The sequence below is a fragment of the Epinephelus moara genome, chromosome 3, assembly GCF_006386435.1.
Source record: "Epinephelus moara isolate mb chromosome 3, YSFRI_EMoa_1.0, whole genome shotgun sequence".
In the NCBI taxonomy this organism is placed as follows: Eukaryota; Metazoa; Chordata; class Actinopteri; order Perciformes; family Serranidae; genus Epinephelus; species Epinephelus moara.
This window is the reverse complement of record NC_065508.1, coordinates 10,409,260-10,424,535: the sequence shown is the minus strand read 5'-3', so window position 1 is coordinate 10,424,535 and position 15,276 is coordinate 10,409,260. Positions and strand designations below refer to the sequence as shown.

General features: G+C 42.5%; 1 protein-coding gene across 3 annotated transcripts in view; it reads left to right on the top strand.

Moving 5' to 3' along the window:
• Nucleotides 1-1,953: 1,953 nt before the first annotated feature.
• Nucleotides 1,954-15,276, top strand: part of LOC126388182 (transcription factor COE1-A-like) — a 112,243-nt gene continuing 98,920 nt past the window's right edge. For 2 of the 3 annotated variants that reach the window (XM_050041118.1, XM_050041116.1), the window contains exons 1-4: nt 1,954-2,707; nt 3,489-3,645; nt 4,400-4,463; nt 5,589-5,644. In XM_050041118.1, the coding sequence (XP_049897075.1) occupies nt 2,577-2,707; nt 3,489-3,645; nt 4,400-4,463; nt 5,589-5,644 (408 nt within the window). In that variant the 5' untranslated portion in view covers nt 1,954-2,576. The remainder of the gene's footprint in view (nt 2,708-3,488; nt 3,646-4,399; nt 4,464-5,588; nt 5,645-15,276) is intronic. The other variant, XM_050041117.1, reaches the window with a different exon arrangement.

The window sequence follows — 15,276 nt, the reverse complement described above, 5'->3', positions numbered from 1 at the left end:
AGTGGTTTTATATCGTGTTTCTCTTTAATCTGCCATGTTGTTCCTGTTTTTCAAGGGGCTGCAGTTGGGCGCGCGCATGTTTCTGTATTATTAGGTTCCTTAATTGTGCTTTTTTTTTTTTTTTTTTTTTTTTATAAAAAAAGATTGTTACTTATGATTTAATCTTGCTTTTGACATCTACACTACTTTAAATTTAATATAGATTAAATGATATTTATGATGTGTAATTCACCTTTAAAATGACCTTTTTATACTAATTCAGCTTCTTATGATATAAAAAATGTACAAACTTAGATACATTTCAGGTGTTCAGTCTGACCTGACTGGACTCAAATGAACAAATCTTTTATTGTGTTTATAAATGGGTGATATTAAGAGATAACAGTTTGGCATCCAGTTGTTTTGATTCTAAAATGTGCTTTTATCGTTACGAGAGAACTCATTGTCACTTTGCATTTCATCTCATTACATCAAATTTTAAGCATTTCATTTTACACATCCTATGACAGCTGACATTCACAGATAAATATCCTCTTTCATATTTTTTTTGAATAAACTGATACAGATGCTTTCAGCGCACTCGGATCGATCCAAACACCAGAGCCTATAACACTCCTCCATTCACATATATATATATTTTTCCCTTGACTGTGAGCCCGCTTAAATCCTATACGGGCTGATCCGCCACTGTCTCTCTCCCTCTATAAGCAGGAAACTGGAGCATAAAAGACTCTTATTCTCCATAATCAAGGTCAAGAGCGTTTTTCAATAACCTTTGGGAATTAAACCCTGGAACCGCGCCAGCTCGCCCCTGCCAATCATTCCCACAGCCGGCTGAATAATACAAAAGTTGTTGACCTTTTGCACCTCGACAGATCAATACGCTGTAGCTTTATTTTATTAAAAGGGTTCACGAAATTATCTATTAATATTTGTATTTTGTTTGGAGTCCCTCTCGGCGGGCGTGATAAATTCTTTCAAATAACAGATGGTGCTGGAGGGAGAGACAAAGCAGCGAAATCTGGTAGCAATTATCCTCAATTATGTTCATTGTTATTTTGAGCTAATTATTGTTATTGTCACTTTTGTTTGTGAGTCTTGCGGCGCAAGCCTGCAATAAGCAGGCCCGGGGAAGACAATGGGGAGCAGGGATATGTTGTGACGATGAAATATGGCTTTTAGAATTGAGCTTAACCAGTTGGTGTAAATAAAACTCAGATGTAAATGTACAGGCTGCGGGTTTGTATCAAATTTACCAAATGTCTGCAGCTAAAATTAGTCTGATAATGACCCCAGAGTATTTGATGCGTAAAGATATTAAATGTTTTCTTTAAATTACAGTTTTTAAGGCAGTAAATCCTCCAGAAAAAAATAAATTTAGTTAATGGGATTTTATAGATTTTATATAGGAAAGTTTAATTTTATGAATAAAAATTAGAAATAAGTAAATAATATTTTCATGCAAACCAGAAGCATTTTTGTTTCCTTATTTATTAATATTTCCTTGATGATCTGTCGTGCGTAAAAGTAGATGTTTGATATAATGAAGTCGTGAGAAGCGTCCATCCTGCTGAAGTGCCACTGAGCAAACTGGACTTCTCCCAGCAGCTGAGCGCAGATCTGCAGCCGACTCTGCTCTGCATGAGCAGAAAGAAACTTTCCCGATCGATTGCAGTGTTGAAGTGCGCACAGGAATTGATCTCCACATTTACAGAGAAGAGTCGCTTTTGCAGAAATCCCTGTAACAGGCACAGAGAGTGTGTCCGGACCGGGCAAAGGGAGGACAGAGGGACAGAGGAGAGGAGCTCCGACCTGACTCCTCCACTCTCGCCTTTGTTTGGGGGCGTCTCCTCTCTCTCCTCTCCTCCCGTCCTGTCCCCTCCCCTCCTCTCCTCCGGTCCCCTCCCCTCTTTCCCTTCCCATCCTAGCTCCCTCTCTCTCCCCCCGGGGCGGGAGAAGCCCGTGTTTGGTTCTCAGAGAGAGTCCTTTGGGAAGAGTCACAAAGCGTTTTCCTCTGAGAGGGAGCGGAGTGGCGAGAGCTCGGGAGTCATCCGCAGGAAGCAGCGCTGCTCTGGACACCGCAGACCTCAACACGTCCCGGACCGCTGGGCTGAGGGGAGCACAAGAGAGCGCAAAGAGCCAAAAGAGGAAGAAAGAAGTGTCAGATAATGATGACATCTGATCCGGGTGCGAGTTGATCTCTCTTTTCTGTCTGACAGCTTGAACTACGGATCTCCAAAGCGCACCGGGAGTGACTTTTTAACACCTTTTCACACCAGGTCTGCCCGCGTCCTGCCATCCTTCTGGCGATTTTAATCCGCCTGTGGACATTTTGGATTCTAATGTTCCGATATGATTTTCCTTCCGTTTTAGAGCACACTTTCTCACGAGGACTAGAAATAAAGGAATAAACAGTCTTGATTTGAGGCGAAGCGCACGCGGCAGCCGCAGCACAGAGCGCACCCACGTTGCTCCTCTTGAGTCCGTGTGAAGGATCTACAGGAGAACAAGTGCACAGCCAGCCGGGGAGAGACCGAGACACAGAAGGACAGGCACCGAGCTACGGAGGTTTGTTAATGTTTGGGATCCAGGAGAGCATCCAGCGAAGCGGCAGCAGCCTGAAGGAGGAGCCGCTGGGAGGCATGAACACTGTCCGGAGCTGGATGCAGGGGGGCGGCGTGCTGGACGCCAACACGGCCGCCCAAAGGTGAGCTCTGCTCGGGTGACAGAAACACGCTACCACCTTCCTTCACTCACCGAAACACGGAAACAGCGTGGTTTTACTGTCAGGACCCTGCAGCCGCCCGTGCAGGACACGAGGCTGCTGATGGGGAGAAGCAGACGGAGCTGCTGTCCGGAGGAAGAAAATTGGATTTCTGTTGCTAGGATAATTTGTACAATTAAGATTCGTGTGCAGGATATAAAATTCCAAACACATTTAATACGCTGTATAATTTTAAGAGAACGCACTAAATAGTTTATGGCAACATGTGTTTGTGGTACAGATTTTTACGCACAGGCAACGTGCGCCTTCTGGACATAGTTGGCTGAGGTTTAATGAGCATGAAGGCAAATGGACAAATAGATCATTCTAGGCCTGTGTTTGGGGGTGAAAGTATGGGGGAAAATCAGCCCATCTCCCCTTTTTTCTAAACATACATGGCTGTAGGAGAGGGGAGCAAGATTCTTAATTTTGCCCACAGAGATGTAAAGGTGGATAAATCATGACCTCCTGTCTGAGATTGCCATGACAAGAGCAGACTTCAACACAAACACATTTGATTATATTTTCAGAAAATTGTAGATTTGGGTTTTGTTTTTCAGAAAATAAACTTTCATGGTAAGGAAAGATCAGCCTTAGTGAAATCAATACAGTATAAAATGGATTACTGGCTGCGTATAGGTCCTGAGATTTGTTTTTACCTGCCTTTACAAAGTCAAACTTTTTAGCCTCTAACACCGACTCATCCACGCCTGTGTGTCCGCAGTGGAGTGGGTCTGGCCCGGGCTCACTTTGAGAAGCAGCCGCCCTCCAACCTGCGGAAGTCCAACTTCTTCCACTTCGTCCTGGCTCTGTACGACCGGCAGGGTCAGCCGGTGGAGATCGAGAGGACCAACTTCGTGGACTTCATCGAGAAGGAGAAGGTCGGTGCAGACACTCCCGGTGGTCTGATGATTTCTTATTGTTATTAAATATGCTGAAAAACAATTTAGATTTCCCAAAGGCCTGATTATACCACTGTGGTGTCTGATAATGGTGACAGTGTTTAATGTTATATTTTAAATACTTACAGTAAGTCATCAATAAAATATTTGCTGCATTTATAAAGCATTATTATTATTATATTTATTTTTATTATTATTAGTAGTATTATTAGTAATATTATTGTAGAATAATTTGGATATAAATAGACAGTAATATGCACATGTTGTAACTCAAAAACTTCTTTCGATCCAGCTGCGATATTTGACAAATAAGAAAACAACTCTGTGCGTTTAAATTGTTTTAATTTACAGCTGGATCCAACACAGACACTTGTTCTGTACAAACTGCGGCGGGGCAACCGGTCTCCTCATCAATTATGACACCGTTTAAATTAGCTGAAATGCAGCCGGAGAATTTAGTGTGGGATTTATTTGCCCTCCAAACACAACCAGTAATTACAGAGGAATTAAAAAGCCACAATAACACCCTGATTACACACGTGGAGAAATGACAGGGCTGCCCTGCTTTAATATGTCCGCTCTGAACATAAATCATTTATTTAATGTGTGACCGGTGTGAGGAATTCAATAAGTCGGATGTACACTTCACGGACCTGCATATGCAGAGAGATGCGTTTTAATTTGTCCTAAAAATATTTCATTAAACAGCTCAGTGTGTGTTGTGTGTGTTAAGGAGACGAGCGGAGAGAAGACCAATAACGGGATTCATTACCGGCTGCAGCTCCTGTACAGTAACGGTGAGTGAGCCACACACACTCATTAAGTTATTTACAATAAATTTAACCAAATCAGCTTGATTGCGTGTTCTTCTCTTGCAACATAATGCCCAGAATGCACACAGGAAGCAGATGATATTTTTTTTTAGATTTGATGTGGAAAACTGTGCAGCAGAGGGCCAATAGGCTGCCACAGTGTGTTTATATCACAGAGCCTGCAGTGTTGTGTTGCACTATTGTGTAATCTGACTGATTTCTGAATAAATGTCGCGATTTCATAGCAGCTGTTGCGGGTGATTCACGCCAGCTTTATGGCTTCATCACTGTCACTGTCCCTAAATGAGTTTGTCCAGTCTGAAGTGGGCTGTGTGACAGTTGCATGTTGTGGTGGTTGTGGATTGTGGTGGAAGGGAGACAACATAAACTGGCTCCAGCCTCCTCTCAGATCAAGACATGAGGACATAATTTGTGAATTAGTATTATTATTTTAATATCATTTGCATGTGGAAATAGACAACAAAGCTGCACCTACAAACCATTTATCAGTATTATTGACTGTTAATATAAAGATGTGTAAACCAAAAGCTGAAGACATTTAACTATTAACGTGTGTGTGTCATGTGTTGAGGGTGATTAAATCACAGTTGTGTGGAACAGAGGTTTGACGGTGCTGTTGTACATGTGCAAAGGCCTTTGGGGCAAAACTGTGATTTTGAGATATCTAAAAAAAAATTAACTTGACTCAGGCTCAGTATTACAGTTAAAAAAATATATTATTTACTATTATTTTTACAAACACACCCGCACACACACAAGCTTCTCCAGGGGTCACCCTTTAAAATGAAGCTACATCAGGTTACCTGCTCCACCAGGAATGATTATTGCCCCTCAGATTGTTTAACTTTGCTAATTTTTCCAAGGCCTAAATTATTATTTTTAAAAGATAGGAAAAGAGAGTCTAAAAAAAAAAAAATTGTATATCAGAAATATGTTTATTATCCTCCTATGACCCCTAATTTTCAGGGGAGCTTCCTCTTGTGTGAGGCAGGAGTCTATCACTTTTTATGTTTGCTTAATTTGACACATATACTAATGCAGTTTTGTTTGTCGTTCTGCTTTTCTTTTTTCTTCTCTGCATCCCAACAGGCATCAGAACAGAACAGGACTTTTATGTTCGACTCATAGACTCCATGACTAAACAGGTAAACACACATTTCAAAACACACACACATACACACACACACTCTCACAGAGGTCTGTCACCTCTCCTGTTACCTCTCTGACAATGAGCTGCTCCACTGATCCGCCTGTACTCCGCCGCCCTCCTCTATCTGCATGTACTCACACAACCAAAAACGTGTGTTTATGTGTGTGTGTGATTCTGTGGGTGGGTGTTTCCACAGTGTGTGTGGGTGGGGGCACACACACACACACATACACATACACACCGCATGGCTCCAGGCGTTTTTGCCTGTACTTCTCTCGCTGTGATTAGAGCGAGGAGGCAGCGAGCGGGTGTTGAGGAACAGGGGCGTAATTCTGCTGCTCACAGTAGGAAGTGGAAAGATATAACAGCACCTCTGGGATTTGGTCTGCCGAGTGTAGCGAGCATTTTCTGATCAGATCCAATTTTTCTGTTAATGTTTGTGTTTTTGTTTATATGTACCTTTATGACGGAGAGGTAGGGAGGGAGACAGACTGAACAACAGACAGAAGACAGACAGGTTTAGTGTTTGTTCTCAGTGTTCCTCAGGTAAACTGAGTTTTTGTGTTTTTGCACAATAAACAGAGAGTGATGCAGTGTGTGTGTGTGTGGTATGAGGAGCCAAGAAGCCACGCAATACACTGAATACTTGCTAATGTGACTGCAGGCTCTGATAGAGTCTCACATTGCTGCTGCCACGCTGCAACACATACTGTGTGTATGTGTGTGTGAGTCTGGCAGGCCTAAGGGACCACACTGTTCCCTAATAACACTGTTTAGCTTCAGCTTGGTGGGGTGACAGCCAGCTACACACACACACACACACACACTCTCAGTCGGCCCTTGCGGTGGAAGTCCAGGAGAGGAGGAGGGGAGTTTTGACCTCCCAAACACACACACACACACACACACTTACACGCACACACACACACACACACACACACACACACACACACACACACATACACATACATTTTCATGCCTGAAAAATTAAATGGCTGATTTCTTTTTCGCCTGCGTGCAGAGATTTTAAGTTTGAAAAGGAAAAGTCATTTTTCCTCAAGACGCTGATGCAGGCAGGTGTGTGCTGCACCTGTGGGCGTCTGCAGGCTGGTGTGTGAGTGTGTGTGTGTATGGCTGAGTGCTGGTCTGTGTGTGTGGAAACATGTGTGGTAGTGCAGGGGTTCATATGTGAGTGAGAGGGAGAGAAAGAGATGAACTAATGGGAAACAGTGCAGATAGTTAATGCTGTACGTATGTATGTGTACAGGCAAAAATGCACATCGAGCAATAAAGCATGCTCTGTTGCATGTGAGCGTGTGTGTGTGTGTGTGTGTGAAAGTGTGAAAGTGTGTGAAAGTGTGAGATTCCCAGTGGTAGAGGATTGGAACATTAACAGGTGGTCAAACCAAAACAGCCGTGTGGTTGGCTTAGTTGGTCAGTGATGTCATGGCCACTGTCCCTCTAACCACACAAACACACACACACACACACACACACACACTCACTGCTGGTCTGCCCTCTCATTGTTCCATGTCATTGTTGTCTCACTAGACAGGAAAACTGAAGCGTCTCAACAATACAGAGTTTGGTGTCTATCTGATCTCACTTTACCGATAAAGACACACTTCTGATCTAAAACAGAATCACGAGACTGGAATCTTCCGTCATTAATAGTTTGATTGACAGGTTTTTTAATATACAGCCAAGAACCAAGCTATTAATGTTTTCAGATACAACTTCTTTAGGCCGTACAACTTAACCTTGCTCAACAGTACGCCGTGCGATTTACTATATTAGTCCAGACGGAGAGGTAAAAAAAGCAACAAAAAAATCCCCACAAGCCCGCGGCTGTCGAGGGTTTAACGTCACCAGCTTGACACACTGAAGCTGGACAAGTGGCAGCGGCTACAAGAACTGGCTGGTCACTTTCCCTAGTCTTTATTTGGTTGCAACAATAGCATCAGCTGTACCCGTCTTTAAAGATACACTATGCAAAATTTTTCTTAAAAAAACAACAACAAAAAAACAATGTACAGACTCATACAGACGTAATCCCTCTCAGTCATCACTTATGACCCAGTACAAGTGTGTGGTGGTGTATTTGTCTGCAGAGACTCTGCCCTCTTCTTATTTTCTGTGCTTGGGACATTTATGGGTGTAGACCGCCACAGGGCTCAGGTGAGGTCGGGGAATTTTGCAAAGGTAGCAACCAGGTGCCAGACAGTAAGGAGCACGCATCCAAGAGACACAGCACCAAAAAAAAAAAAAAAAGCTAATAAATGAGGGAAAACGCCAACGAGAGTGAATCTGAGGTTGGCTTTTAATTTCACTTTTGCTGGCGATAGTCTTTGCAGCCAGTAATCGACCATCCTGCCTGGTGTACCTTTAAAGAAAAGCCCCAAAACAGCGAGAGGCGGAGTTAAAGATAAGGTTGAAACAGTTTAAATGTCGTATAAAAACTCGATAAATGTCATGAGTCACGAAAGAGTCAGATAGCAAATCCTTAAAGGAATACTGTACTCGCATAATGATCACTGTTACTCACCTTGTGTTATGCTAAATCGTGAAGAAGTCTTTGTTTTTGCACATGCCTCCATGGTGAACGAAGAATCCACAAATGGAGAAAATTCTTGATCGATTGTAGTAAAAGGGGGGCCGCGTTAAACAACAGCAAAACTATATCATAGCTACTTCAGTTCATTAAGAATTTTCCTTGTTTTTGGATTCTTCGTTCACCGTGGAATTGTTCTTTACAAATTCAGCATAACGCAGAGTGAGTAATTGATACAAATGATCATTTTGCTGGTGAAATATTCCTTTAAAGTACTGATTTCTCTTAGATTAGTGGTTCCCAAGCAGTGGGTCGCGGTCCAAAAGTGGGTTGCGGGTCCACGCTGAATGGACCACAAGTGACTTGAGAACGTGTCAAAAACAGCGCATTTTGAAATACAGTGAATTTCTGGCACAGAGCCTTTAATTTGAAGTGTCGTTTCCTGCTGTAGTGTGAGAGACTAATAGACAGCTACAGCAAACTAGGTTGACGACATGTCCAACCACAAGTATGACGCTGACTGTATTAAACTGTGTGAACCTTGAACTAATGACTAAGGAGACATTTGGACCCTGTGGTGCACCACTGTCTTAGAATATGGGCAGTGAACCCCTGTAACACATTTCATATTTTTATAAACCCCAATCAGTGAAAGAAACCATTAATGAGACATCGCTTTGGGTCACAGAAACTAGTGGCGTATCAGCTTGCAGCAAACTTTGACTCTATCTTATTTGTCTATGATTAATTCAGTAACATGCAACTTTCTTAATTTTTGTATACACATGGGTGCATTTTATCTGATCAAAATGTACCAATGGGATCCTTAAAGTGCTTTGTATGTTAATCAGTGTTGTCAAGAATGGAAATGCACGGTCTTATATTTTTGTATTATGCTGAGTATATTAGGCTCATATCACTGATTCTGTTTATTTCACAGTTCTGACTGTGATTCTTCTCCCGGGAAAGTAAAGCCTCCAATGTTTGGCACCTAAAGCTGGCACTTACATCTGTTATTCTGCTATTTCTGTCTGTCTACCTGCTTTGTGTGTGCGCTGAGAGGGCCAGCACTGATTGTGTTAAATGGAGGGGGAGAGTGCCTCCCAGTTTTCACAAGCCGAGCGTCGAGCGTCGGTTGATCACGACTCTGTCCCGGAGAATAAAGCGTCTGTCACTGCGGCCCTGTCGGATCACTAGCTCGCTAGTCGACCTGACACTAACGCAGGAGGAAGTGTGTTCCCCTGCTTAACGGCTCCTTGTTTACACGCCGCGCATGTCACGCTACTTCAAAGGTGGAGGAGAGAGCGGTGGAGATGCTGTATGAAACGGCCTGGTGGTGAGGCGGAGAGGGGGAGGAGGCAGAGGAGGAAAAAAGCAGATGAAAGACAAGAGGAGAGCGAGCGAGGTGACAGTGTGACGAAGACAAACGTGGGCTGGGATGGTGGAAGAAGTTATGGGAGAAGAAGTTACATGGTTACACAAGAGCCTGCCACAGAAGCAGGATTAAATATTATTTTCAGATCATTCTTTGATCCTGACTGGAGCTCCAGATGCCTCAGATTGCAGAGCAGGACAGACTAAGTGATATTAGAAACTTTAGACCTCAGTTTTAGTTCATTTTTCTGTGATTGGCAACTGTTCTTATCCCACAGTGTTTGAGCAATCATTATGCAGCGAAGGGCACCCCTCGTGGTGTCCAACTAGGGGCCCAGGATTGTTAGACTTTGACCCCAGTCTGGCTCAGAGGGACACGACTCAACAGTCGGTAAAGCAGGGAGTCAGCTGGAAAATAAGTGGATATCATCTACTGTATATCTGCATAGTGAGACAGTGACCTGCTTACTTAGTTTATCACTTCCTGCATAGAAAATGATCCGTTACATAAGCTGCATTGTTAGCACCACTTTTGCTCGTAGAAACTTGACATGATCAGATTAAATTTTGCAGGGTTTAACACAAAATAGAGACGTCTTTCAGCACTATTGACTTTTCTGCTACGTTTGCCACCGCTGTATGAGTTTAGACAAAATATTTCACTTCTCACTCCCCTTGTTGAAGAACTCCTGCTGCTCACAGACATCTGTCCTCTATCCAGCTAAAGTTATGGTCGACTGGGATAAAGGAAATATGAGTAATGTGTGTGTCATCGTATCAGCACTATGAATTCTTCTATATTTACCAGCTGCGACAGCGGGGCTGGTATTGTTTTCGCCTTGAGAGCCTGTGTGTGTGTCATCGTGGCAAAATGTGATCCTGGTGACATCTAGTGTAGCGGGAACTACCACAGAAGCTGTTTGGAGTATTTTGCCAGGTGTTTATTTGTCTGTCTGTATGAGAATTTGTCGCTGCGATTGCGTCACAGCTGTGCAGTCATGAAAGTTGCAGGTGTGTAGATGAGATCATGATCGAGATCGAGGCAGAGTTTGAAGATGGGTTTGGTCCAAGCCATAGGGCCGGGAATAGGAAGTAGGCAAGGGGCCATTGTCCGTCCTCTTTACTCCCCTGGTCCACATTCATTTCAAGGTGCAAATTGCTGTATGGTGACTGTAGTGACCCCATCACAAGGTGGTCTCTAGTTTTAATGCTGTATGAATTGATGTCTGTTGCAGAGGTGATAGATTTAAGTAACCTAAAAAAGGGCATGTAAGGATTTATTGACCTATTCTGTGATTTTGGAGAATAACTCAGTTACATCAGACCTAATTCTGTTCATAAAGATAAATGTATTCACCTGCCCCAAGGTGTGAAGGGTTTCTTTTATGTGTATGTGTAAGAGAGAGAACAAAAGAGCAAAAGTGCATAAAGAGAGAAGACGAGAGAGGTTGAGATGGCATTGATGCATGTTTCGTCCAGGGTAGGAAAGAAGTTCAGAGGAAGCTGCCTGGCCCACACTTTTCCCATGGCACAATGAGCAGGTCTAATCATAGACAGAACTGTGGCTTATAAAGTGCGTCTCTTCTTCAGACTCTCTCTGTTGTATCTTTTCTTACAGTTCCCACACTCACATTTGTTTTCATTAGGCCACAACTGAAGGAAAATATTACAGTTCAGTTTGTGATAGAGAGGGATTAGAGAAAGAGTTTCATATGTCTTGGTGTTGGATCAGCATCAGTGGTGTGTCAACGGGAGCTTCTTTGCTTCGGCCACAGCCAGTTGAACTCTTTTCAGTATGGATACCAGTTTATTCTGCTCTCTGGATTGGTTCATTAGCTTCTCATTTGGCTGAAGTTGCACATCAGCCTTTGCTGTGCCATCCTGTCTGTCACCTTGTAGAACAGCTTCTTGACATCTTAGCATAGCACCAGCTCTGTCTCGCTCTGTTGTTGCACTTTTTGCCTGGAAATTAGATTATTTTTGTTTCATATCACACAGCTCATGCCTGCACTGACTGGGCGTACACAGAACTCGAGTCCTGGACCACCAGGAGCCCTTTAGGCTTCAGATTCATGCATCGACTCAATTTCTGCAGACGTTTTTTAGCAACTGGAATATGTGCACATGCATTGAAAATTGTTACTGACAGAGGCCCCGGGCCCTGAAACAAATGGGGGCTCCAATTCCAGAAAACACAAAGGGTCCTGGAGACAACTAGCTATTAGTATGAAACGCTTTAGGCTACAACAATATTGTAATGGGGCCCTCAGACTGCACAGCCCCTGTTGCTGCTATCCATTAATGCCGCAAAGCTCCAAGCTACTTTCTGAGGACCATGTTTGGCTGTAGTTTCTACAAATGAGGGGCTCAGTCTACATTTCGGTTCATGCTGGGGCCCCGTGTGGAACATGTTCGCCCTGGGGCCCCTGGTGGGACAGTCCAAGCTCATAGGCAAGATTTTTACAATGCTAGTCTTTAAAAGTCCTCTTCTACTTCTTCACATAACTGCATCATCTGTGAATTGTTTGAGCCCAATTTTTACAAATGTCAAACTTCTCCACTGCCAATCAAAGGTCTACTGAGAATAATACTGAGTCTCGTTATTTGATTTATGACATCAGAACTATGCAGCCTTGAACTTTGCTTTTTTAGTGTGAAGGACTAAGAAAAGGTGTGACCTTAGTAGACCAATAAAAGGTTTTCGAATGTCCAGATATCATCAGCACAAGTTGTTGCAAATTGTTTTGATTTGTTAAAGGGACAGTTCACCTTGAAATCAAAACTACATATTTTTTTTCTCACCTGTAGTGCTATTTATCAGTCTACATTGTTTTGGTGTGAGTTGCAGAGTGTTGGAGATATCAGCTGTAGAGATGTCTGTCTTCTCTTCAATATAATGGAACTAGATGGCACTCAGCCTGTGGTGCTCAAAGTGCAAAAAAAATACATTTGAAAAACTCAGCAGCAATGTCTCTTTCCAGAAATCATGATCCGGTTACTCAAGATAATCCACAGACCTTGTTGTGAGCAGTTTTGTGTAGGAACTATTTTCTTTCAACCGAACTACACCTGCCAACTGTATCACCATGCAGAAGCAATCGTGCATCTACTAGCACCACTGAGCTAGCTAACATTACAGCTCAGCCGAGGTGGACGCCATTAATGTTTACATCTCGTGCTGTCACAAGCACAATTCTCTTGTCCATGAGTAGATGCACGCTTCCTTCTGCGCAGTGATACAGTCAGCAGGTGTAGTTTGGTAGAAAGAAAATAGTTCCCAGATGAAACTGCTCACAACAAGGTCTGTGGATTATCTTGAGCAACCAGGTGATGATTTCTGGAAAGAGACATTGCTGTTGAGTTTTTGTATTGTATTTTTTTGGCACTTTGAGCCCCACAAGCCGAGTGCCATCTAGTTCCATTATATTCGAGAAAAAGCAGACATCTCTACGATCGATATCTCCAACACTTAGCAACTCACACCAAAACAATCTAGACTGATAAACAGCACCACAGGTAAGATAAAAAATATGTGTTTTTGATTTTGGGGGTGAACTGTCCCCTTAAGCTTTCACTAAGCTGAATGACCTTCATTTACAAACTCAAACTAACGTTCAGTTGATGGCAGCAGGTAGTCTGAACCCCCCGCTGAAGACTATCGGAGAGGACAGTGAAACTTCTTCAGCGCTCTCAGAGAAAAGTGAGCTTGTCACTCGGTGAGACTTGCTGGAGTTTAGAACGACAGATCAAACAGACTGGAATAGACCAAAGACAGACGGGGTGTGTGTATTGACTGATAGATAGCTTAGTGGTGTGTGACTTGTGCTTTCGCTTTATTCTGAGCTTCCTTACCAGAAGCAGGAGGACTGCATAATGGAAGCAGGTAAAGCCTCAGCTGAAACTATGGCCAAAGCTTTTTAACATTAGACTTCACCTGATGTGAGCAGAGGAGGAGATGTTGGTGTCATTGTTTAGATTTTCTAAAACAAGGTGTGTGAACAAGGTGTGTGTGTGGTGATGGTGGTGGTGGGGGGTGACAGACTCCCAGTGAAAAGACAATGGGTGTGAGTGTGTGTATGTGAAGTAGAGGTGTTACTGCTAAACTTCGTGTTCTTTTAGGTGAATTGAACCCGTTACCCTCAAAAATGCCCCAATGGAAGAAAATGACACCACAGCTACAGCATGAAAAAAAGAATCAAATTCCTCTCAGTTTGATATCGTCTTTGTGTTTTCCCATAGCGCACTGCTGCAGAATATAGTCATCTCCTCTCGTCAATTTGGTAGATGTAGAGTGCAGTGGTCTGAAAACATGCAAATAAGTTTTTATGCATCCATGCACCGATGAAGACAATGACTTGCATCTATGGGAGGGTCTGATTGGCAGCACTTTGTTGACTCTGACAAGATTATGAACAACATGCCTATGCTTAGTCTGAATTTTGAAAATAATGATATGAAGTTTTATAATATGAGGATTCAACTAATGTTTGGAGATTTGTCTGTAATTGAAAGATATGGCAGGTGATATTGTATGCTCTTCATATTGTCAGCAAATTCCAACAGTGAATTGATCCTACTAATGTCTACTAATTGTCTTTTCAGCCAAAGCACGAAGTACTTTATTTCTCTGTGCCACAGAGCTCCATTGTTGTCCATAAAAAACACATTAATAAACCACATTTTGCACTGGGTGACATTATCTTCATTGTGATGAGCATTGGCACTGTAGTTAATTTTCAGTTAATCCCACATACATAACAACCTTGTGTCATAAACACTCACTTAGAGCACCAAATGCATATTAATCCGCAGTTAAAAGGTTCAAGCGAATGCACCGTTTACTCCTGTTTGAGTCACATTAGCTAAAACTACAGTGCCCAGCTGTTTTAGGAAATTTTTTGTTAACTTTTTTGTATCGAAACTATATATTGCAGTTCCTTCAGGATTTTTCAGGCTACTTTTTGGGGATAGTTGCTGGCTAATTTCATGGCAGCTTTTCGAAAAAATGTATACATGTTGCAACATTTTTAGGTGAGTGCAGTGAAGTTGCAGGAGCATGCAAAAATTGCAAAATTCTTTTTTTTTCTGTATAATTCTTTAAAAATCAAAAGCAACTTCTTCCAGTGAGAATAAAACTGCACTGTTCGGACTACACTAACATTACCGTTAACCTTGCATGTTTAATCTAACTCACCTTGATTCTGTCAGCACTTACTGTAGATGTGTGTGCAGTAGCCTCCGTCGTGGTGATCTGTCTATTGTCCTCGCGTTTCAGCCCTTTTCCGTGTGTGTTGTGTAGTAGAAAAGTGTTTGTCAATGGATGTCGTTTGTGTTCCAGAACAGGAAAGTTTACCACCGCTTTCGTGCAGGACATCAGGGGACTAGCTTGCACAGTTTTAGCCGTAACTTTTGTTGGTAAATTTGAGACGTTTGTGTTGCACATGTCTGCATCTTCACAACCAGAAACAACAAAGTGATTTTGTGCAAGGTCAGGCAGAATTCATTGTTAATTGTTGCAATCGCGACATTGCAACATCCTTGAGGGGCTGATATTGGTCTCCAAGTTAAAAAATGTTAACCTTCACAGACACAATATCTTTTCTCCTATTTATACAATTCTTTGCTGTTGACAGCTTTATTTAACAAACACATAAAAGAAAATTGCACTGATATGACTTTGGCTACCATGCTGTAGAATGGCT